This window comes from Barbus barbus (genome assembly GCF_936440315.1).
Source record: "Barbus barbus genome assembly, chromosome: 6".
NCBI lineage: Eukaryota > Metazoa > Chordata > Actinopteri > Cypriniformes > Cyprinidae > Barbus > Barbus barbus.
In genome coordinates, this window is record NC_136734.1 from 7,380,836 (window position 1) to 7,407,471 (window position 26,636).

Consider the following 26,636-nt stretch of genomic DNA (forward strand, 5'->3'; position numbering starts at 1 on the left):
GTAGGTGTATTTATTTATTGTCTCATTAGTGTTTAGCTAGTTGTCGTTGCTAGGAAACGCTTGTTTTGTTTACTGTGTTGAGACGTGCTGAAGTTGCGTTTGGTCTCATACTCTATCACATACCTTGTCAGTGTTGTGTGCTTACATAGCCCTTTGTTGTGATAAACAGTAAAGTGTAGCTGAATTCAATTTCCGCTTTGTCAAACGGGTATAAAAAGGTGAGTATACCGTGGCAGACCTCATGTGAAGCCCTCCTCGTTTGAAGACTGAAGAGTGTAAAGACCCTACCGTGCGACTCCACCGGGTAGGGACACGGCAAGGAACATAAGTATCGCTTTTGATTCATTCTCTTTTCTACACCTTGCTTCGCTTCTGTTTCCATTTTTATGACCAACTCTTACTATGTGTTTCCATATCCCTACTGTTAGTACCACTCGCAAACGACGCATCACACACTACAGGCAGCGCAATCCTAACAACCTGCACACTTTGCCTATGTCTGCTAATACATTACTTTCTTCTTCTATTGCTCTCTGGAATTGTCAGTCTGTAGTAAACAAAGCACATTTCATTACACCTATTTCTAGTCATTCAAGAATAAACCTCATGGCCCTGACAGAGACGTGGATCAAACCAGAGGACACTGCTACTCCTGCAGCACTCTCCAATAATTTATCATTTTCCCACACTCCCTGTCTGACTGGAAGAGAGGTCTGCTTATCTCTCATGATTGGAAATGCATTCCTTTACCTTCTCTGGGTATTAACAGCTCCTTTGAATCACATTCAGTCACTATTACCCACCCTTTTATAATCCATTTTTTAGTTGTTGATCAACCCCCAGGACCACAAGGTAACTTCTTGGATGAATTAGATGTGCTGCTCTCCAACTTTCCTGAGGATGGTACTCCCCTAGTTATGCTTGGAGACTTCAACATCCACATAGATAAACCTCAGGCTGCAGACTTCCACACTCTGCTTGCCGTTTGATCTCAAGAGAGTGTTAACTACGGCTACTCACAAATCAGGTAACCAACTGGACCTTATTTACACACGACACTGCTCCACTGATCATGTGCTGGTTGCTCCACTGCACACCGTGGATCACTTCATGCTCACTCTTAACCTCAACATGGTTCCTGACACAACACATACCCCTCCACATGTCATCTTTCGACGTAACCTACACTCACTCTCACCCTCAAGGCTATCTGCTATGGTTTCATCATCACTTCCTCCCACTAAACAGTTAGCATCTCTTGATGCTAACAGTGCTACTAATACTTTCTGCTCCACTCTTACATCTTGTTTAGACACTGTCTGCCCCTTGTCTTCCAGGCCAGCCCGTACCACCCCTTCTGCCCCTTGGCTGTCTGATGTTCTCCGTGAACATTGTTCTAAGCTCAGGGCTGCTAAAACGTTGTGGCGCAAATAAAAAAATCCTACTGACCTTAATGTGTATCAGTCACTCCTCTCTTCCTTCTATGCTAATGTCTCCACTGCAAAATTAACAATTCATCTAACTCTCGCAGGTTCTTTAAAACATTTTCCTCCCTCCTTTGTCCTCCTCCCCCCACTCATTAATCAACTCTAACAGCTGACGACTTTGCCATGTTCTTCACTGATAAAATTAAAACCATCAGTGGACAATTTTACACACCACAATCTGACAAGCACATCTTACCAGCAAACATACACTCGTTCACATCCTTCTCTTTATTCTCTGAGGCAGAAGTCTCCAAACTCATCCTTTCTAATCATTCTACTACTTGTCCTCTTGATCCTATTCCATCTCATCTCCTTCAAACCATTTCTTTACTTTACTTTTACTTTTGTCATTTAGCAGACGCTTTTGTCCAAAGCGACATACAAATAAGAAAAAGTAACTAAAACTAAAAGTTACAACTCTATAAATACTATATACACACATATTTAAGAAAATAAAGAAATTGAATAAAATTGTAATATAAATTTTATTTATATTACACTGTTTACACATTTAGGAGCATGTAACCCAACCCCTGCCCCTAAACTTACCATTCATCAATAAAACACAAGATACAACAGGCAGATACAACTACCATCATAATTTATTCAAAAAGTATTACTATTCCAAGTCCGAGGCAAAATGATTGATTTGTGAGAGGAATAGATGCATCCTCCATAAAGCTCATCATATGTGCAAATTCAAAAAAATGCCGCCAGAAGAAGCCTTATGTCAGCCTTGGTTGTGAAATGCTATTGTCTCGTGACCGATTGCGTCATGCTATGGGATAGGAGTATTTTTTTAATGAGATGGAGCGGAATCATTTTCAGCTATGAAAACCTTATGTTTTACTCTCTTCTTCACATAAAGACATTGTATGGCTTCAGAAGGAGTTGGAATGCAACACGACTTGTTTATAATGGTTTTATACTGCTTGTTTATGGTCAATACCTGTGACTGCACTTATATTTGCCTATTACATGTTTTACATTGTTCAGAAGTGGGTAGGTTTAGGGTAGGGGTGGGGTTAGGTGCTCCATTGAAAGTAAATTTACATAAAATTATTTATTTTATTCTTTTTTTTACAAATGCATCCAAACCTTTAAATTTAAGACAAACAACTGAAAACAATGGAGGACCTTGCACGTCGAAAAGTGACGCCAAAGAGGTCCTGACCAAGCGTCAATATGACGAGCTGGGAGTGAGAACATGTTCTGAAAATATAATATCATGAATACAATGGAATCAACCGATTTACTCCATGAAGGATTCGTAAACATTAGTTTGTCTATAAAGTTGTGTATATGGAACTCATTTATGGTTAGATGCTCTCAGTACATCAATATTGTACGTTTTAGTGTCTATGAAAGCTCACACAAATGGACATGTGGTTGAACATATTTTATTTTAAATGCACACAAATACTCAGGAGATCACACTGGAAAAAAAGATTGAAAATTAGCCTAAAAACGTACTTTGTGTATCGTTTCCATTGCACTGTGAACTTTCTTTACCTAGCCAGCGGAAAACGTATGGAGCAGCCCATATCTAAAATGTGCTGTTGTGCTTCTATTATTCTTGTCTGCTCTTCTGAATGCAGTTGGACATTTCTGAACTTGCACTGATCTCGAGTGAGTGTAAAACCAGCAAATGTCAGTGGACATCAATGAGACAAAGAGCATTGCTTCAGGAGATGAACGAAAGGGCTGAACACTGTACCAGCTTCATTGAGAACAAACGACCTGTTTTGCAGTCCCAGCTATTGTTTTGGCCACTCTGTTGTTGCAGAAACAAATGAAGGACTCATATCCACTTTGATGCAAGTTTTTTGACCGGAGTTGTTTGCACAACTCCGGTCAAAGTGATTCCTTCGAATCTAAAAAAAAAAAAAATAACCACATAATTATGATTGCAGTTTGGTTTTTACTTTTATTAGCTTGCATACATGCTCTCTAAAAAATTCTGGGTTAAAAAACACCCAACGTGGGTTATTTGGAAACCCAGCGCTGGGTAAATATTGGACAGAACATATGCTGGGTTATTTTGACCCAGCTGGTTGGGTTAAACGTTTTTACCCACCATGCTGGGTTGTTTAATTTATTGTTTAAAAATTATTATATTGCTGGCTTAAAATTGGCTGGAAATTAAAAATCACACACAATTACTATAGGCAACAGCAATAATCAAAAGATGAACATTTAGTATTAGTAAGCAAGAACACCCATGGACAAAATACAAGACAAATTTAATTTATTTGGGTGAATTCAGCATAGTTTACAATATTACATACATTCGTTTAACAAACATTTTAGAAATAAAAAAGCCATATAAAAGTAGCATTTTAATTTAAGTTTATTCATCCTTTCTCAGTAATCGATTTCTACTGAAATAGTGCTAATTTGCATGCCAGTGTGCCGCCGAAGAGGTGAAGGGCTGCTGTTCGCGGGGGAACTGCGAAATTTAGATTGCGGCCTCGCGTTTCACTTGTAGCTGAGAGATGGCGTAACTGACTCCAAAACTTGCCCAAAAACAAACTATAGCTACTCTGAGAACATATTTTAACATCAAATTAAATTACACTCCGTATTATAACGAATAAAATCCAAAGCAAAGGCGTTTCCAGTGCGAAACAATGGCAGATAACACAGCTGACTTACATCTCGTCCTTATGTTGTGTTGTGTAAAATAATATAATTTACACCACATTAAAGACTTTATAAATGAAATAAAATGTATACAAACCTTTATTTCCCCGAAAGAGTGCACCAAATTGGTGGCGCTGAGAACCGCTCTCTCCTGTGGACTTAAAAGAAAAAAAGCCTGTGCTCTCAGCAGCTGCGTTGTTGAGAAGTTTCACCGGATACAAGCTCAACCCAGCAGCTTGGTAGAAAAAAATAATCCAGTGTTAAAATAACCCAATAAAATGACCCAACAAGTTTAACCTAGCGTTTGGGTTAACAAATAAAATAAATAACCCAGCACCTGGGTAAAAATATTAAAAAAAATAACCCAATAAGATGACCCAACAGGCTGAACCCAGCATTTGGGTTTAAAAAAAAAAAAAAAACAGCATTTTTTATAGTGTGGCATAGCAGAGTAATTCAGCATTATGGTGTCATACAAAACACTGCAAAGCTTTTACAGCAGGAGGAAGATGCATGAGCCCAGATGATGGCTTGAATAACTCCCATCATGGGCCGGCATGGATAAATAAGAAAAACACTTGTCCTAGCCTCTCTCCTTCAGTTCAGCATTATTTGCTTCCTCCCTGCCTTCTTGAGCAAGAGGTCACCTAACATCTGCGACAAGGTTTTAATCACTGTGTTAACTCAACATCACGCAATATGTTTCTCCAGTAATAAAATGTCTCTGTTAATCTCAACCGGCTGTTCACAGTTCCTGTATATATCGACAGAGCTGTCTGATAGGTACAAGGCACTTAAAAGAATCCTGGGAGGATCGCAGGTACTCCCTGATGCTGTGGAGAGACCTCACTTGCTATAACGGTGCAGTTCACACCTTTCTTTTCATTGTGCATTTCTTCTGACCTCCATCTTTTTCGGATCCAAACCAACTGAGGTTGGCACTACCATTGTACTTTTTACATTGTGAAGCACACAAAGTTTGCATAACCAATGTTGCAATTATGTTTGCATTGGTTTTGTTAGGAAACACCCAGAAAAACTGTCAAACTGTAATTCCTCAGCATGAGTCTTGAGTCAACTGTTTTGCTCAGACCACATTTCTACCCTCAAGGCCTGAAATCAACTAAACTCTTACTAGTTTTAACACAGCTCATAACTTAAAGTTTAAAATAAAGAGTATCTATTTTACTTAATACTGAAGACACAGATGCTCTAAAAAAGGGTTTTAAATCCTTGGTTTATAATATCATGTGTTAAGCATCAACGACTGCTTGTGACAGTTTTTTCACAGTTATGAGTCTCTCAGTTGGGTGGATCCCACTGTGGTTGAACCCAAATGTCTAGTTAATGCAAAACAACCAAAGAATTTCTAGTTTCAAGTGTTTGTCAAGACCAGTGTGCCAGCAAAGTATGGCAATAGACTATGAACTGTCATTGAGATCAGAATTGTAAGACATAAACCTGTTTTGTGAGGTATAAACTCATATTTCTGAGGAGGAAAAAGTCTAAACTTCATGAGATGTTCATTTAAAATTGTGAGATGATAAACTCTGAATTCTGATAAAAAGTTAAAATCTAAATTGTGAGAAATGCTGTAAGAAATGTGCATTATAAACTTATAAACTGTGCATTTTTTAATATAAAAACAAAATTGTCCCACAAGTCTTAATTGTGAGACTTGAGCTTAAAATTTTATGATATAAACTTAGAATTTTAAGAAATATAGTCAGAACTTAGCCTTCGCAGGGAACTTGATTGACAGGCGATCTGACCTTTGATAATACCGAATCTGCCATTTTTGTCCGACAAACAATCCAAACAGGAGAGTAGATTAACGTTAGTGGACTTCAACTTGAAAAAATGGTGCGTATTGACATCTTTCTGCAGTTGAAAAAAAGATACCTTCTGATGTTCATTTATGTTTATTGCATGCTAAAACTAGTAAAGAGGAAGAGATGATCAGTTCATGTGCTGTTTAAACTGAGGTACTACAGCGATCTGTCACGACACAGTAAAGCTTTAAATCTAAAAATTTGTAAAGCTGAGTGTAACAAAGTTCATAGATTCGGGAAGAAGGAGGCGGGAACCGGCAAACATTTAACGATTTAATAACAAAATAAACAAACGTAAAAGTACAGCGGCAGCCCCTCACGGACGACTGCCGCACACAAAACATAAAATAATATCCAGGCCTGGTCCTCTCTCGTCCTCCACTGTCGTCACTCCTCCTTTTATCCTTCCGGAGCTCCTCCGTGGGACTCGAGACCGGTGAGTGTCGCAGGTGTCGCTCATTATCATTAACTCCACCGGCCTCGCTCTGTTCCCACGGCTCTCGGCCCCGCCCCACTCACCACATACCCCCATCGCCCCTCGCAGGCCGGGGGGTACCCTCGAGACTGCGCTCTACTCCCCCCCCCCCCCTCCTTCCTGGGGGGGACCCGTCAGGGCGGCCGCGGCGTACCTGGGGGTATGGACAGACGAGGCTAGAGAAAAGGAGACGGAAGGATGAGGAGTGACCGAGACGAGAGAGGAGAAAAAAAAATTCGGTCCGGTTCCCGGACACACTGCTGGTTGGTCCTCAACCAGCTGAGAGGCTCTCACTCGCGGTGCCATGCGATGGTACTGGACCTCTTTGGTGGACGGCTCGACGCTCCGCCTCCTGGCGGACGGCGATGGCTCCTCCGGTCGAGGGCAGCCGGCAGCGAGTCCCCCATTCCCTGCTCCTCCCCATCATGGCGGATGGCAGCAGGCTACGGCCACTCGGCGAATGGCGCCGACTCCTCCGCTCCCTCTCGGACGGCAGCCCCCCTCCTCGACCCAGGAGCACGGCCGCGAGTCTTCCGTCCCACCTGATGTTCCATCGCTCCAGCACCACCGTCGCCTCGGGCAGCCAGCGGCCGTCCCCGCTACTCCCTGCTGCCCGATCTCCTCAGCACCGCGATCCCCCTCAGCAGCGAGGGCTCTCTGACAGCGTGTCCCTCCTTCCTCCCGGGTTTCGCCACCAATGTAACAAAGTTCATAGATTCGGGAAGAAGGAGGCGGGAACCGGCAAACATTTAACGATTTAATAACAAAATAAACAAACGTAAAAGTACAGCGGCAGCCCCTCACGGACGACTGCCGCACACAAAACATAAAATAATATCCAGGCCTGGTCCTCTCTCGTCCTCCACTGTCGTCACTCCTCCTTTTATCCTTCCGGAGCTCCTCCGTGGGACTCGAGACCGGTGAGTGTCGCAGGTGTCGCTCATTATCATTAACTCCACCGGCCTCGCTCTGTTCCCACGGCTCTCGGCCCCGCCCCACTCACCACACTGAGACTTTGTTTGATGCCTAACGTAACCTGCTCTGTCTTGTCTGTTGGCGCATTGTCAGTGTCCTCTTTGCTCCGCGATATATTTTTTTACTGCGTGGGAACATGATGTGTGGCATCCTTGTCGTACATAGCAACAGTAACGAAGGGGGTCAATTGTGAAATAAAAAGTGTAGCTTTATTTATTTATTTATTTACAGTGTTGGAATTTGCCTTCTCTACAAATAACCTGGCTGCAAAGTAGACCAGACTTGGTGACAAAGTTTGTGTAAAAAACACCATATTTTCAATAATGAGACCATATATACCTCTTGTAACAAATTATCAGTCATGCTGATTTCATTTAGTTTGATTTTCGCTGACTTTTAATTTGTTTCTATTCAAGTTTCTTTATGCTTTGTTACATTTCCTACCAATATTTAGTTGCTATGGTTACTGAGTTGAGTGTATCATTCTCTCCAGGTTTGTATTATTCATTTACCTTGTTGGATTTGTGTATTTAAGTTCCCCTTGTCCGATCTTGTCGGTGTAATAGATGTGTTTGGTTTGCCTTCTCTGTTTGGATAATTTTTAGTGAAGATTATTGAAGAACCTTATCTTCTTTGTGTGCTTTTAACAACCAAGTTGTGACACCTCTTCTGGTTTTGTTAATTGCTGTTGCATACTGTCAGTTTACATTTTATTTGTCTCTTTTGCCATCTTGATTTGGAATTGACAAAGAGTTTGTATCAACCCCTAAACTTGCTTGACAGCTACGATTACCTCACTAGTTTATCTCTAAAATAAAACCTGTTCCTTGAGATTTTCAGTGTTGAGACATTCCAACCAGCTCTCGCTGACACATCACTGATTTACTTTGAATATACAACTGAAACACACAGACACTTCATATTTTGCATGTCTATTATGTGTACTTTACTGGCAGTTCTCACAGCCCCATGATAAAGCTGTGCCTCCTCTGCTATTAATGAATGAAAGCAGACAGCTAGCATGGACATGGTGTTCCTGCCTGCAGATCCCCGGCAATGAGAGAGTGTTAACCAATAGGGGTTAGCTGAGGTAATGTCTGTCCTGCCAGGCTGTTCTTTAGCACAGCTGGGGTATTGGTATGGCTATTGCCAATTTCAGTGTGGCAAAATAAGGGACAAGGGACTTTTTTTCTTATTTGTCCTTATATTTGAGGGCAAACTCTTATATTAAATGGGCGGACATGAGCATTGGCATTATGTTAATTAGCACAAAAATAAATATACTTAAATATTTCAAACCTTACAATCTAAACCAATTCTCATCAGCAAAGATGCACTGGTGTAGAGAGTGCCAGTATTTTCTACATAATAATTCATGTGTATTTAAATGTGTCTCTAAAGACATTCTGATCAGCTCTTATCGTAGTTTGAGTAGTTTAGACAAATTATAATGTTGGCTAACACCATGTTGATAATTGCAGCTCACTTTAAACACTCTGAAAAATATACCCAAACATACAATGCACTGCAGTTTTCTGAAATAAACACTAGAGGCAGTGAAACACCAACAACTTGTATTCCTTTTTATGCCTTTCCACATAAATGTTTTGTACAGATCTCAAAACATTTACCATAGTGCATGATTTGAAAACTAATACATTTTGAGATTTGTATCTCATAACCAGCTCCGTATGTTTGGCTTGTCTGATGCAGTAAACATGCTTAGTAGCGGCGACTTGCTATATAACTCGGCCCAAAGCGCCATTTTATCGGAATCTTCTCCTTCAGCGACGAGACCATCTCTTCGCTGACTCTACAAGAAGCCGAAGAAGAAAGCTAGAAAGCTTACCTGCTTTACGCTGCTCTTCACTGCTCCCACCGTTGAATCTAGTCATCGGCAGTGGACGATTTCCCCTGCGGCCATCCGGAGAGGATAAGAGCAACTTTCTGACCAAATTCCAAGCACGTTGTTGCAAATGTGTAGCTTATGCAGGGATCCCCTGCATGACGCTGACGGGCATGACGAGTGCATCGCATGTCTGGATGCAGAGGCTGCACTCACCGGGGCTTTGTGTTGCTCGCCTTCGCTCGCGGATTGCCTTTTTTCACGAGGGCGATCCTCCCTGCTCCATTCCCCCGTTTCCTCTCAGGAAGGAACAGCGGAAGTTCTCTCTCAGGTACGAGCGGTGCTGCGTCGGCCTAGCGCCCGTGTGCTCCACTCTCCCTGCAGAGCCTCACAGTGTGCTTCAAACGGAAGGAGCAGCGCCCCTTGTCAGATGCGAGTGGCCTGGTTTCCTTCGGCGCGTCGGAGGTGGAAGAGATAGCCGTTGACAAAACTATGTCCTTGACGGCATCTGACGCTGACGAGTGGGTGTGTTCCGGCGAAGAGGAAAAGGAGAGGGTTAATTCTCGCGGACGCTGGAATCCCCTCAAAGACAGCTCGCAGTTACTCCCTACTCCTTCGAATGCCTCTGAGAGGTTGAGGTATTGTAACAGAGCACGTCCTGTCATTTCAGTGTGTGCCTCAAACTACCGCTGTGATAGTGGACCCACATACAATAAAGAGCAAATTTCCTCTCCCTACACTCACACATGTCAGTTCTTCCCCTGTCGGCGACAAACTGTCATTAATAAACCCTCTCGTGCATGTCTTTTCTCCCCCTTCGGGCAGCGAACAGTCATTACTAAAGGCAAAATCACTCACGAGGGCAGCTCGCCTTGAAAATATCCACAAATGTAATTTCTTCCCCTGCGGGCGGCGATATGTCATTAATAAAAATAGAACCTCTCGCCTCCCGGCTATTGGCATGGAAGGCCATCCCAGGTGTATCGAGTTGGGTTCTAGAGACCATAGAACGAGGCTACTCACTCCAGTTTGCTCGCAGGCCACCTGCATTCTGCAACGTGGTGCAAACCTTCGTGCAGGACAACGAATCTCACATTCTCCGATCCGAGATACGCACAATGGTTGCAAAGGGTGCTGTGAAAACGGTCCCCTTAGCGGACAGCGAGTCAGGCTTTTACAGCTGCTACTTTCTCGTTCCCAAAAAAGACGGTGGGCTCAGACCGATCCTCGGTCTCAGACATCTGAATCGAGCCCTCATGCGACAGCTCTTCAGAATGTTAATGCTGAAGCAGATCCTCGCGCAAATTCGGCACGAGGACTGGCTCCTGTCTGTGGATCTGAAAGATGCTTACTTTCACAGGTCGACCTCTTTGCCTCCGAAGACAACTGTCACTGCCCAACCTATTTTTCGAAACAGTCGGATGCTCTGGCCCATGATTGGCCCAACCCCTGCCTGTACGCATTCCCTCCGATCACCCTGTTACCTCAGGTTATCAGGCGGATCAGAGAAATTAAGTGCTCTCTCCTTCTCGTGGCCCCCCTCTGGAGGAAACAAGTCAGGTTCCCAGAGATGATCCAGCTGCTGACAGCAGCACCGTGGTCCATTCCACTGAAGAGAGATCTTCTCCCACAAGCGCAAGGCAAGATTTGGCATCCCCAGCCAGAACGATTTGGCATCCCGCTCGACGGGAGTTGCCAATACCATTTTAGGGCTAGAGCTCCGTCTACATGGCATCTCTATGCTCTTAAGTGGTCAGACTTCAGCGACTGGTGTTCAGCACGTAACCAGGATCCGGTTTCATGTAACATGTCCCATGTGCTTATTTTTATACAAGAGTTGCTGGATAAGGGGCGCACCCCTGCTACGCTTAATGTTCATGTGGCAGCTATCGTGGCGAATCATTCTCCCGAGGCAGGCCAGACTATTGGCAGAAATCAGTTGGTTGTTAAGCTCCTTAGAGGCGCTCGGTGATTAAATCCTCCTCTCCCTAAGACTGTGCCGACATGGGACTTATCCATAGTTCTCGGGACCCTCAAGGGCCCTCCATTTGAGCCGCTTCAAACAGCTGGCTTAAGGGTCATGACACTCAGAACTGCTCTAATCTTGGCCCTAGCGTCGGTCAACCAAGTGGGTGACTTGCAAGCCCTATCTATCAGTGCTTCCTGTCTTGAGTTCGGTCCCAATGACCGTAAGGTAATTTTCCGGTCGCGCAGAGGCTATGTACCAAAAGTGCTCACAACTCCATTCAGAGCCCAGGTTATCTCCCTTCTAGCACTCCCCGCATCAGACGGTGAGCAGGGACCTAACTTGCTATGCCCAGTCCAGGCAATGCGAGTGTACTTTGAGCGTTCTAAGTCATTTAGACAGTCCGAACAGCTCTTTGTGTGCTTTGGAGGCCGCTCTAAGGGGCTGCCGTTCACAAAGCAAAGGCTATCCCATTGGATAGTAGAGGCTATCGCCCTGGCCTATACCTCAGTGGGCGTACAGTGCCCTATAGGTGTAATGGCCCACTCCACGAGAGGAATGGCCTCTTCCTGGGCATGGTCCAACGGAATCTCTATTGGGGAGATTTGTGCGGCCGCCGGATGGTCGTCGCCGTCGACCTTTATTAGATTCTACAGTTTGGACGTCCCTGCCCTGCAGGCACGGGTGTTATCAGCTTAGTCCTCTTTCTCCCTTCGGGTGGACGAGGCTTATGATAAGCAGACCCTAGATATTTCTCGGGTCTCTTATAGCTTGGACTCATGGGGCCCACTCTGAGTGTGTCTGAGCTGAGCTAACAGAGCAGGCTTAGTTCTGCTTCTACTTATAGCACGGCACGACTGGATGCGCTCCCCATTAGCAGTCGTCAATGAAATTTCATGATGCAACGGGAGTTCCCTTTCGATAGGGAACGCTCCGGTTACTCACGTAACCTCGGTTTCCTGAGATAAGGGAATGAGCATTGCGTAACTGGCCATTCTATAGCTGCACGCGAATCGATGGCTGTCGCTTCAGTCGTTGATTCTGATAAAATGGCGCTTCGGGCCGACTTGTATAGCAACCCCCACCCCCCCCCCCCCCCCCCCCCAACTTTGGTGGAATCAAGCGCCATTGGTTTGGGCAGTACACAAACGTTAACCAATCTGGCTTCAGTAAAAGAGTAAACAGGAGTTTCCCCATTAGCAGTCGTCAATGAAATTTGACGACGTAACGCTCGTTCCCTTATGTCAGGGAACCAAGGTTACGTGAATAACTGGAGCGTTTTCTCTCTTTTTTTATCTCCCATTTGCTTTTATTAACAGTATTAGATAGGTTTAGATTAGCGGTTATGTTAATTTACACATTAGAGCATTAAGATTTTATTGGGTCGACAATATCAGGGGTCACAGAAAATGTCAAAGCATACATAACATAATTTATCACAATCAGGAGTTCATAAGAAAAAGCAAAATTGCAGTGTTGGGGAGTTTTTTTTTTTGTTTTGTTTTTTTTACATGGGTTTGGCCCGAAATAGTGCATGTTTGTTTTTTTTATTTACATTTTTTTCTTTAACTTTCATTATTCATATTTCATTATTTCATATATCACTGTAGATTTGGAAGTTTACGGTTTTGCTAACCTTCCTAAAACCTATCCAAGAATTGCATAAGGCAATTTGCATCCAATTATTTCACAAAGAGCTAAATGAGTGAGTAAGCACTCTTCTTTCCCCTAAAGGGTGCATATTAGCACCTTAGCAGTATGTACCCGTACAGTAATAATATGTACTCCTACGGTATTATTATAAACCCTTTATGGTTAAAGATGTATAATGGTGTCTTTTTGAGGGTGTTGTACCCCAAAAGGTACACTTTTTGCACATTTTGTTCTAAGAGTACATGGAGTAAGGTTTGTGTCAACCTCCCTGATACCATCCCACCTTAAAGTGCCTGCACTGCTCCGTATGAACATACAAACATTCGGAAACATGCAACTCATGCAACTTTGATGTCCACACGCACAAGCCCAAGGGATCCGTTGCACTGTGTGCAGTGAACGGAAGAGTGGCAGCATAGGTTTATATGCTGAACACGTGCACCGTAGACCTGGGCTTTACATTGAGATTCTGACACTGTCAAACCCAAAGTCAGATCTCCAAGCGCAGACTGCAGATTCTCAGTCTGGATGGTAATCGCTCCACTGTGGCTGATCATTTTGGACACGCACGTAGATTTCCTTTCTGGGGCTTGTTGACTTCTTTTTACTGGTTTTTCCCTTTAGGATTGCTCGAGTATGTGATAATTACTAGCAACCCCCCCGAAAAAGCCCCACGGGTGGCCGCTTTCCTTCTTCCCAGTCACGAACTTGACTATTGATTTATTCTGATTATCAAAACATACAAAGATAGCATTTTGAGCCAAACCTCATGCAGAAACATCAAACAGATTTTTCTTCCCCCTGCCTTCTGCCGTACCTATCAAAGCCTCTTATTTCCCTTCACTTTTTCACATTCTCTTGGCTTAAAGCTGTCAGGGGGCCTGCGAAATCTGGCTCCACTCGTGCATTCCTCTCATTTTTGTGTCAATGTGAGGGAAATGGACCGAGAGCCAGGCAGCGTAATATAGATAGTCAATCTTAAGCACTTCTTGACCTCTTGTCACTGCTAATAGTGTGAAGAAACAAACTAAACAGGTCTCACGCGGTTCCTGGAGGATGCAAGAAAACCCGCTAGCTTGTTCTCCGGCAGCTTTATTTATTTTCGAGAAAGACCACTTTAAAAGTGTCATTTAGCTAATTGAGGCCCGTGAAACAGGGGAGACGCTTCCGTGTGCTTATGGCATCGCTATATAACACTTTCAATACAATTAACGTTTAATGCAAAACAGGTCGCCTCTTCTGGGTGCACGGGTTCAAGCAAACGGAACAACTGCAGATATGTTCCATAAATTCTTCCCATATAATTCAGGCCAGGGCCACACATACGGTAAAATCATAACAGCTCGTGTTTACGTAATTCAAGAACCTCAAGACAGAAGGCCATACTTTCATGTTGTCGTTATTTTTGTGTTTTTTTTTCGCTAACCAAAAATATGTACATGTCCAGTGTGATTCTGCTAGATTTATAGATTTGTAAAATAATCGCAGTTGCAAGACTGCAGTTGTAATTGAATGTAGTAGGCACCGCATGATTATGTATCGTATGACTCTGTATTTATGTTAATGTAAATGTAATATATTAATGTTATTATATTTATTTTATTTATTTTTATTAATTTTAGCAAAAAACTAATTTTCTTAAAAAATTAAATTAAAATTTTTTTTCTTCTTAAAGTCGACATAGTTTTAGTAAGTTTTTTTTAGCACTTTAACTTAAACCTAAATGAAATGAGAAATGTTGCCTTAACTGTTAGCTGAAATAAAATGTTTTCTTTTTTCAGTTAATCTTCATTTAGTTTCAAGTAATGATTTTTCAAAATGTAACATTTATTTATTTATTTGTTTGTTTTTTTGAAAGCCGTAACAGGAAATGGACTATTGTAATGACTATAAATGTACTATAATTACTATGTTCAGATGAGTGCATGTGTTGGGTCTTCCTTCCTCTTACCAATTAATATTTTAATTTATTTTTTTTATTTTATTTATTTTGTCATTTTAACTTCTGATACACTCCAAAAATGTACCTCTACGTTCAATTCAATGCAACTTTTATTCCATTCCACATAAATTATAATTAAGGGGCAAATTATCGATTAAGACTTATTTTCAAGTGGTTTCTTGAAGCTCAAAACACTTTTACCATAGTACATGGTTTGTAAACTAATACATTTTGACATTTGCATCTCATAACCTGTTCCGTTACATATGGCTTTTCTGATGAAGTAAACTTGTTCTGTAATACATCCTCACTCAGCTACAAGTCCAATTAAACAAAAGTCAATACTAGAGAGCTCAAAAATTTGACCAAGATAAATGGCATGGTTGCTTTAGCAGATGTGTTTTCATCACATGTTTTTGTTATCACTGTTGGTTAGGTTTAGTATAGGCGGTATGTTATTATTAAACACGATATAGAGCTTTATTGTTTTAGCGCGATTTAGCTTACCACACATTGCAATTTGAACTGCTGTATTAATTAATTTTATAAATATAGAAAAATGTTGCTTATAATATGATTAATCAAATAAAAATTAATTAATGATTAATTAAAAAATCAACAAATTTATTGATGATCCAAGTAATTTTTAGTTGCAGCAGCAGTTTCCTGTCATCACGGCCTCATACAAGGTCACCCCTTTTAGCGTATGGCACACTGGAATATTTAATCTGCTTTGTTTTGATGGTTAACTTCCAGGGAGGCATAGGAGAAACATTGTATCATAAGCAGCGTGGGCCTCTTGGATGAGAGGAACATATGCACACATTTAAGGGTATTCCATCATTGGGATTATTCAACATGGACCTTTTGCGGTCATAAGTGGAGTTACCATTCCATTGTTTTCCATTTCATGAATGTCAAGTTTCAAAATATACAGAACTTCTTGAGACGTGGGGGCCACAAAGTGAAAGCAAAGGGTTTTGAGACCTTATAAAAAGACATCTTGGCTTGGGCACTCTTGAGGTGTTGGAATGTGAGCGGGAAGCTTCCCTTATATACAATGTGCTTTCTGGGAAAGTGGCTAAATCATTCGTTCGTTCAATCCCCCCTTTCTAGACCTCCCCTCTGTTGCCCATTTTTTTACTGTTCCCTTGGGACGCACAACCCAGAAACGTTCTGCCTTTTTGATATGTATTTTGGAACGTGTTAAAAACTGATGTGAGCTTACGATGCATGTTCGTCTAGCTCCAGAGTTGCTAAAATTGGAGGTGTCATATGTTGTTTTGGCTGCTTGCTTTTTTCTTGTCTGCTTTGCCTCTTAGGTTGTGCTGTGTATATATTTTTTTGTTTGTTAACTTGCTATATGCAGGGAATAAATTAGCCTCACTTTTTTATGATTTTATTTATTCCGTAGAGCGCACAAACAAAAGTTCTCATTTTATAAAATGAAACTAAATGGTGGCAATAGCTTTCAAGTAAAAATCACTTAAAAGTGTTTGTCTTTAGGACTACTTTTATTATGTTTTGTTGTCCTTTTTCTAATAGGGTTGTGCAATATGTATCGTTTATGGTAATATTGTAATTGCTGTCTTAATGATGTATGCACTGAAATGATAGACATGTACCAATCAAAAACATGCCTTGAAATTGCACACTTTCACAGATTTTTGAAAGTAAAAAAAACAAAAACAAAGTAAATGTTAACTGAAATAAAATAGCATAAAATGTAAACTTATTTCATTTCGGGTATTTGTCAAGGCATAATTTCTCATTTTCTTTTAGCTTTAGTACTTGAAGTACTAAAATAACTAAAACTGAAATTAAAATGTACTTAGTTGGCTAGTTGGTGAATCGTCATACTCTTCATTTCTGTGTTTCTCAGGAGAGGTTCTGAGCCTCATGGACGATCTTTTCTCGGGTCTGGGTTCCTCGTGTGTAGTAGCGGGACGCAGAAGTGGAGAACATCCTCACAGTGTGATCTACTCTGTCATTTTCAAGTGCCTGGAGCCCGACAGCCTTTATAAGTAAGAGCCACAGCAAACATGGATGTTTATTTAAAGAAAAAAAAAAAGATTGAAAAAGTCCTATATAATCAACTCTTCTTTTCAGTGAGATCTTCTAAAACCTTTTAATAGTGTGAATATAATCTTAGCTAAAAGGGGTTTTTAAGCACAACATGCAACAAAGTAAAAAACCTGATAATATTCATTGTCATGAATATCTTGTCATTACATGAAAAAGTGTTTCATTTTTTATTAATTTTTTTATGTTAAAATGTTTATTGCTGTCCCAACTTAAAGAAATAGTAATTTACTAAATAAAAAAAAAGAATTTACTCAAGCCATTAGGCCATCCAAGAGAGAGATTTTTATTTATTTATTTATTTTTTAATCAGAACAGATTTGGAGAAATGTAGCATTCCATCACTTGTTCACCAGTGGATCCATTTGGAATGTTTTGGACTGTTTTCTCTTTGGAAACGTGCTTGATCTGTGCATATTTCTCTCCTGATTCAGACTTTTTCACTGGATAAAGAAATATAATGGACTCTGTCTATTTTGCAAGAAAAGCAACAGTTTGAAGTTAAAAACATCATAATGGTGCATTTGTTTCTTACAAACATGCAGCTTTTGGCTTCATAAGATGTTAATTGATGGACTGGAGTTGCATGGATTACTTGTGGATGTAACACTTTATTTTAATGAACCAGTTCTCACTATGAAGTTGCATATTAGAAGCATATTGGCTGTTTATTACTTATAAAGCACATATTATTGCCTTATTCTGCATGACCATATATTAGATCCCTTAACCCAGTGGTTCCCAACCTGGGGGGCGCGGGAGCAGATATACTTTGAGGTAGGGCTTGGCAATAAAACGATAACTATAACTATAGTGATATAATTTCCTTGATAAAACAAGTTCGATAAATATTCAATTTAATGTTTATGTGGCAAAAGTGGAATAAAACAGAGCTACTCATTTGAACCGTGCCACATGGACCATATCCGCTCGGTTCAAACAGCGGCGCAACGCAGAGCAAGCTGACTAGAGCAGATGTGTTTACTCACCAATCACGCAACCACTAAATAGCTCTATGAGATCCAGTGAGAATTTCAGCGAAGAACACAAATGACTGGTATAAACTAGTCAGTTGATATCAGTCAACTAATATAAACTAGTTTAAATCCAGACAAACAGCAGAAAAACACTGTGTGCAACGATACAGTCAGAACCATGGATTTACTGTAGTAAAATTAACTGCACCATGGTATTGTGGCAGAAATGTGGGGTATTTATATCAAATGTGTTATATTAATGCACATGTATTAAATGTATTAAAGGAGTAATGAAATGTAATTAATAAAACTCAAACAGTCAGAAAAATTACATTTCACCAAATAAAAAAGGAGATTGTTGCTATTTTTACAGATGTTACTGATTTTGATAATGAACATAAATTTACATCTGCATCCTAACTCAAACTATTACTGTCAGCTCAATGTCAAATGTGCATTTCTAAGAGACAAAAAAAAAAATATTGCAGAAAAAAAATATATGTGCAATAATAATATATTTTTTTGTCTCTTAGAAATGCACATTTGACATTAATATATATATATATATATATATATATATATATATATATATATATATATATATACATATACAGTGGTGTGAAAAAGTGTTGGCCCCCTTCCCTGATTTTTTTTGTTTTGCATGTTTGTCACACTTTAATGTTTCAGCTCATCAAACAAATTTAAATATTAATCAAAGATAACACAAGTAAACACAACATACAGTTTTTAAATGAACGTTTTTTTATGAAGGGAAAACAAAATCCAAACCCACATGGCCCTGTGTGAAAAAGTGCCCCCCCCCCCCCCTTTTTTAAACAAATTATTTAAATAGGACCTGCCTGACAATGTGAAGTAGACCAAAAGATCCTCAAAAGCTACACATCATGTTGAGATCCAAAGAAATTCAGGAACAAATGAGAAAGAAAGTAATTGAGATCTATCAGTCTGGAAAAGGTTATAAAGCCATTTCTAAAGCTTTGGGACTCCAGCGAACCACAGTGAGAGCCATTATCCACAAATGGTGAAAACATGGAACAGTGGTGAACCTTCCCAGGAGTGGCCGGCCAACCAAAATTACCCCAAGAGCGCAGCGACGACTCATCCAAGAGGTCACAAAAGACCCCACAACAACATCTAAAGAACTGTGTAAAGTTCAGTGTTCATGACTCCACCATAAGAAAGAGACTGGGCAAAAATGGCCTGCATGGCAGAGTTCCAAGACGAAAACCGCTGCTGAGCAAAAAGAACATAAAGGCTCGTCTCAGTTTTACCAGAACACATCTTGATGATCCCCAAGACTTTTGGGAAAATACTCTGTGGACTGATGAGACAAAAGTTGAACTTTTTGGAAGGTGTGCATCCCATTACATCTGGCGTAAAAGTAATAAGTAAGCATTTCAGAAAAAGAACATCATACCAACAGTAAAATATGGTGGTGGTAGTGTGATGGTCTGGGGCTGTTTAGCTGCTTCAGGACCTGGAAGACTTGCTGTGATAAATGGAACCATGAATTCAGCTGTCTACCAAAAAATCCTGAAGGACAATGTCCAGCCATCTGTTTGTGACCTCAAGCTGAAGCGAACTTGGGTTCTGCAGCAGGACAATGATCCAAAACACACCAGCAAATCCACCTCTGAATGGCTGAAGAAAAACAAAATGAAGACTTTGGAGTGGCCTAGTCAAAGTCCTGACCTGAATCCTATAGAGATGATGTGGCATAACCTTAAAAAGGCGGTTCATGCTCGAAAACCCTCCAATGTGGCTGAATTACAACAATTCTGCCAAGATCAGTGGGCCAAAATTCCTCCACAGCGCTGTAACAGACTCACTGCATGTTATCACAAACACTTGATTGCAGTTGTTGTTGCTAAGGGTGGCCCAACCAGTTATTAGGTTTAGGGGGCAAGCTCTTTTTTTCACACAGGGCCATGTGGGTTTGGATTTTCTTTTCCCTTCATAATAAAAAACTTAATTAAAAAACTGCATGTTGTGTTTACTTGTGTTATCTTTGATTAATATTTAAATTTGTTTGATGATCTGAAACATTAAAGTGTGGCATTAAAGGGCTCAGATTACTATATGTGTACGTAGGGGGGGGCACATGAAAAAAGGTTGGGAACCACTGCCTTAACCCTACGCCATACCTAAACTTTACAACTACTTAGTAAGTATTGTATTAATAAGCAACAAATTGGGAGTTTATTGAGTGAAAACTATTAATAGTGAACATGTGTTCCCTAATCTAAAGTGTTACCCTTGTGAATTATGTTGATGTTTTTTTATCAGCTGTTTGGACTGGACTGTCATTCCAATGGAACCCATCCGTTGCAGAGGATCCATTGGTGAACAAATGATGGAATGCATTTCTTCGAATTTGTTCAGATGAAGAAACAAACTCATCTAAGTCTGCATATGAAAATTAGCTGAAAATGTACTCGCCTTCAGGCCATCCAAGATGTAGATGGACAAACACAGATAATCATAAGCACGGCTCATTCGTGAGATCTGGTCTGTATAAACAGTGTTTATTGAGTTTGATCCGGTTTTAAGGATGGCACACTTGGCGTTGCTTGAGGATCCTGCTTTAAAGAGAGTCATACATTTGCTGAGAGTGACGAAACACTCTAAAGATGTTTTGGGTGTGCTCTATGCAAATTATTAACGTCGGGCACTCTGACACTCATTTATAATACTCCACTTTATCATTATTACAACAAGGTTAAGAACTAAACCATGTATGTGATTTAGGGTTCATTCATTCATTGTGAGAAGTCCAGTGCATTTAAAGGATCCACGTACAGTAACTATCAGTTATTATTAGATTACTTTCTTCTGATTATATTCTGCCATTCATTTTTTCTTTAATTTGTGATGAAGCTTTAATTCAATGTTGCAGTAAAGAATTTCTGTACAGGGTTGCTTTAAGTAGACCTATGCAAATGCTACTGCTGGTGTGACTACATCGATTCGGTATGTTCTAATTCAATAAGAAAGGTAAAATTGTTAGTTTAGTTAACATATAATGGTTTAACAATATCTTCCCATTTTCATCATAAGCAAGTGTGACTCGACAAAAATATTTGCTTTGGTGGTGTGACATTGTTGTGCCACATCCTGTTTTTGGTGCTCATTCAAGGTAGATATTTTATTTGTTTGGAATATGGCTGTCTCTTTGTCTCCCTTTTCATGGAGAAGGACTGCAGCTGAGTCTTATTAACATCTATGCATTGTGGACTCAATGGCACCAAGTTTAGCAGTGAAGAATGACAAGATCACACTGAATCAGTCTGATTTGATAAGATCACCCATCTTGTTAAGTTCTCCTTTATTTTTCTTTCCGTAAATCAAAACTCACACCAGAAGAACTAGCTGATGATGTTGATTGTCCTCCCATTGTTTTAGGGGAGGTCAGGTTTGGTCTCGCGAGTCCCTGTAAGACTGAAATCTGTCATCCAGCTTCGAACATTTAGGGGTCTCATGCTCCTGCAGCCAGTCCAGCTTTAATCTGTTGACTGACCGAGTCACCACCTCAAGTAACTTCTCATATGTTTTATCCTCGCACGAGGAGCCCTCAGATGTGGTGCTGTTGATCTCCATCTCCGCAGAGATGAAGTGTCCTCCACCCATTCTGAAAGGCGCTCTTCAGAAGCAGGTGTGAGGACCTCCCGATCCAGCAAGAGCACAAGACAAAGGGGCTGACCAGTCTCATGTGCCTCAGCTAGATCGACACATGACCCCCATGATCTTAACGAGGGAGTGATGGCTCGCTCATCTTTGAAGAAAGCAAGCTGTGCGCAAAGCACTTTGATGGGCAAAATGTTGCAGTGCTCTCATTCTCTCTTGAGCCCAAGAGCAGCATACTCATCCCCCAAACACTCAAAGCAAAACTTATGCGGGTCATCCTCTGAGATGAGCCTCGAACAAGGAGGCACAAATCTCTTAGCGAACTCCCTCGATATAGTCATGTAAGTAAATAATTATTTTCACCCCCCCGGGGTTGAAACCCGCACCAGTGCGGTCGGTCTCGTATTTTCTTTATGACTGCGAAAAGAACTAAAAATACTCTGTCAGATTTGATCGTACAGATAAGAATAAGGTATCATTTGAAACTGCAAAACTACTTTTATTTGTGTGCAGTCATAATAACAACAAAACAATGTGCTTTTGTAAAATAAAGAAAATAAACAGGGTATTCTCTGCCATCTCAGTCTGTCACCTCTCTTCACAGACACGTAAATAAAACATGAATCTCTGCAAATATTCGCCTCAAAGACATGAGAAATATATATATATATATATATATATATATAGAGAGAGAGAGAGAGAGAGAGAGAGATAGAAAGCTTGAAATGTCTAATTTTAAATGAAGTCATGCCCAAAACAAATATTCTCTGTTAAAGTAATCTGTATGAAACCAAAGCGATGTCTAGTTTTTCCTGTCTCAACTCAACCTGTCTCTAATGCAGTCACGCCCATGAGCCAATCGTGCTTTTCAGATTCTAAACATCCATGTGAAACGTGTGCACATGTAAACGCCCACGTCATCCGTAAACAAATGTGAACGAGTTCATCGAATGCAACTCTATGAAGTAATATTGCCATACTAGCCTTTACCTTCTGCTCTAGAGTCTTGTTTTGTGTTAAACATGGCAGAAAAACAGTATTAAGTAGGGATAACTTCAGGCTCGCGCAATGGGCGTGGCTAAAGGTGCGACTCATCGACGCACACCATGCTAATCGACGTATTTTCATAATCGACTAATCGCTGCAGCCATATATTATTGTGACATAACTTGTACAAATTTCACAAGTTAGACTTTTCCCAAACTATAATTTCTGACTACATGCATGAAATCAAGTGAAACATTTTGAAATATGTGTCATTTCATAGTCTAAATGTCTCACAGTGCCGGGATGTTTGTTGAATGTTTTATAACATATAAAACCACAAGATATAAAAGTAGTGTGAGTGTTAAGACTATGAATGAATGTTTGGCACAAAGGTGTGTTACTGTTCAAGTCTCAGTGTTCAGATCATTGTTCAATCATGTGTCCTTGACCTTCACTGTGTATATTTTTATTATACTGTATTGCAAATAAAATACAAATAATAATCAAAAAACACATTATTTTACTATCCTCACACTCTTTCTTACCTGCCTCAATCACATTCATATTGATGGCCCATTATGGGAGGCCCTTTGTCTCTCAGGTGTGAATCACTAAATGAAGAGTTAATTTGCAAAAACTCCTTTTATTTTATTTTACTCAGAAATCAGGTTTTTTTTTATTGCGCATTCCAATTAATATCAATCAAACTGCAGTTGGGTTGTTTTGATTAAGTAATAATAACTTAAACAAATACAGGTAATTTACAAAATTAATGTTCATTGAAAGTGTTTTTTTTTTACATATTGAAAGTTTGTTTTATAGCAAAAGCAGATAACTCCAACAGTATTTTGTTTTCTTTTTTTGGCAAAAGCATATAACTCATTTGCCAAATAACTAATTTCATGTTTCAGTTGAAAAAAACACTCATTTAATCTTACTTAATGTAATCTTCTCAGATGACAATGTAGATGCCTGACAAACGTTGTTGTTGTGATCATAAACTGTATGGATGTGATTCCACGCAATACACAGAGCTTTTCCCTCACCATTGTAACATGCTGCTTTTGTAAGGCTCTGTGAAAACGTTTCGGCTTTAATTGAACTTTTTCACCCTGAAGAAGATATCACACGCTCATCAAGTTCATCAAAATTATCCATCCTCGATCACTTTTAGTCAGATTTGATGAAACTCATCTCAGATAACACGTCTTTTCAAAGTGAAAGTAGCCTCATCACCTGATTTGCTAAAATGGACTTATCGGCTTCTGTTCAAAAACAACAAGGGCACCTGTCGGCCTCTGCGGTAAAACATGAACTCGCAATGCCTTGAAAGTGGACAATACCAGCTTTTTTGACAAAACGTGTTTAGGGGTCAGATCATGCTGTATGTGAAGAATAATGCATGGCAATCAGGTCTTTTTTTTTTAAGTGGCGTTTATTGTTTTTTTCAAATAAACTCTTCAAATATTCATGGTCATTGTCACGCCCTCGCATAAGGGCATTCTATCACAAAACATGTTTTACAAATGTTAAATCAATATATTGTTTTCTGTGAACGAGTGAACAGGATCATTTTCACATCATTTGCATAAACATCAACATGCATAAACATTGCTTCTCCAGGGCCCCAAAACACCCTGAGACCCCAGAGGGTTAAAGGAATGACGGACTGCAATGCAGCACGGAGCAAAACTCTCTCACACACACAATACGGTCTTTGAAGACAAAGAAACCTGATGATGTGTCCGTTTCATGTCTATTTATGACCCCTCAGGTGCACATAAAAAATTCTTCATGAATACGGGCTCTGATCTTTTATGCACTTATTGTGACAGAGATACCAAGATACACACAGTATTTTATAATTTTCTTAATCTTAATCACAGCCTGAAACACTGCTTGTCAGAGTCAGAGCTTTTGCCAGACTTTGCCATTATATGATTGCAACAGGACATACAACAATAAATATGACGTGACACACATAGAGCGCTTACTGAACAACAGAAGCTGCCGCTGTCTCCACCGCACATGCTCTTATACTTCCTGGTCACTACATCATTCCCACCAGTGAGGTCACCCAGGATTCCCTCCGACGGATTACACCTGTTTCAGAGCGTGGGAACACAGGGACGTTCCCAAAGCATTTCTCGACGCAGCGCAAGTTCCCGAAGGGGAAATTCAATTTTTTCTGTTCAATATTTAATGCCATGACGTTATGAATTTAAGACTTTTAACTCCTATATTTGTGGATGGTCGACTTAAGACTTTACAAACTGCAGAAATCATGTCTTGATAGCAACATTGTTTAAGGCTGCACTGATGCTGCTTTTTATTTGCACAGAACCAAAGCAGCCAAACCAGTAAATATGATGAAGCAAGCTACTTTTGTTATAGTCGTCTGTGTTTCTGGAAAGATGCTCACGTTTTGGTTTCGGTGTCTCAACAACTCCACCTCACATCTCTGTCCTTCAGTATGACCTCAGTTTACACAAAGTTTTGCGTCTAACTGACGCCAAATTGGGTCATGTGTAGTTCATTTCATCAGATGATAACAGTACTGATGATTTTGTGCTGCATTTCTCTGGCTTTCTGACATTTGTAGTATGCAGAGTCATAACTCAACTCTTTTTACAAGAGTCATGTTTGCATGGTTTATTGGGCTATTACTCAATTTCTCATTTTGTGCAATTTTAAGTGCATACAATTTCTGTTAGTAAGGTCAATTTTGGCGTTTAGTCATCACTAAAGCAGCCTAACAAACAGAAAAAGTTTTCAAAACAAGTTATGTTCTAAAAATTATTAACAATTAACCTAAATGAACAGCATAGCATTGTTGAATAACGGGAGAAAGTTAGTGGTGAAACTTTGAGAACAGACCCTGAAAGAACAATCCTTTGAGGGCAGAATAAATCATGGTCACTGACACAGCGAAGCATGATAAACCTGGTATGACCCATAACGTGGCGTGAATTATGAGATGCCTGAATTATGCATATGCTCTCTGAGGTTCAGGGTCCAAATCTCTGTTTAGCCGTAGACTTACTCGATGTAAGGCCAAAGCAATTCATAAACTATATTTTTGGTACATCCATCTTCTGCCATTATCTCCTTAACCACATTTGATTGCTGTTCTGGTATATTTCACAGTTTGAGGGAACTGTTAAAAACAAACAGAGGGAAATATGTGTTATTTTAGCCACTAACGCTCTGGAAGGCAACCCATTATGATACTATGACAAGATCTTTAAATGCTTCCTGATTTCTTTTTCCTAAATGGTTGATATTAAGATTAGCATACCAATAAGGAACACTGTAAACATTTTACTTCCAAAAGTGTTTTCTTAAATGTGTTTGTGCTTCAGAAATGCCACGTTTGGACCAAAAATCCAACAAGATCTAGAGCATCAAACATCCCAGATGCATATTTTCAAGCACAAAACAAACTCGTAAATGCCATATGCCCTATAGCAGGGATAAGGTAGAGCTTCATTGTGAAAGTATTATCTTGGAGTTAATCATTTTTGGTGGAAAACATATAAGAAAAGCTTTATAGACTGACTGAAAACCTTCCATGGAATTGATAATGTAATGTTAAACGTCATCAATATAACCCTCTGTTACACTGATCTTGGTGTAATCTTTGATGACCAGCTGACCTTCAAAGAGCACATTGCAAAGACTGCTCGTTCCTGCAGGTTTGCACTACACAACATCAGAAAGATCAGGCCCTTTCTGACAAAGCATGCTGCGCAACTTCTTGTCCAGGCCCTGGTTGTTTCTAGACTGGACTACTGCAATGCTCTTCTGGCTGGTATGCCATCAAACGCAATCAAACCTCTACAAATGATTCAGAATGCAGCGGCACGACTGATCTTCAACGAGCCCAAAAGAGCGCATGTTACACCTCTCTTCATCTCTTTGCACTGGCTACCAGTGGCAGCTCGCATCCAGTTCAAGTCACTGATGCTTGCGTACAGAACTACCACAGGCTCTGCACCCTCCTACTTCCACTCACTATTACGAACCTACATCCCCTCCAGAAGTTTGAGATCTGCTAGTGAGCGACGCCTTGTGGTACCATCACAGAGAGGCTCAAAATCACTCTCCAGAACATTCTCGTTCACCA

At 40.3% G+C, this 26,636-nt stretch overlaps 1 protein-coding gene across 1 annotated transcript in view; it reads left to right on the forward strand.

Annotated features, from left to right (window-relative positions):
• The window catches only part of LOC306870996 (astrotactin-2-like), a gene marked incomplete at its 5' end in the record, with an annotated part of 500,403 nt that overhangs the window by 457,627 nt on the left and 16,140 nt on the right, over positions 1-26,636 (forward strand). Inside the window, 1 exon segment of the mRNA XM_079418633.1 lies at positions 16,702-16,843. Coding sequence (XP_079274759.1) covers positions 16,702-16,843 — 142 coding nt within the window.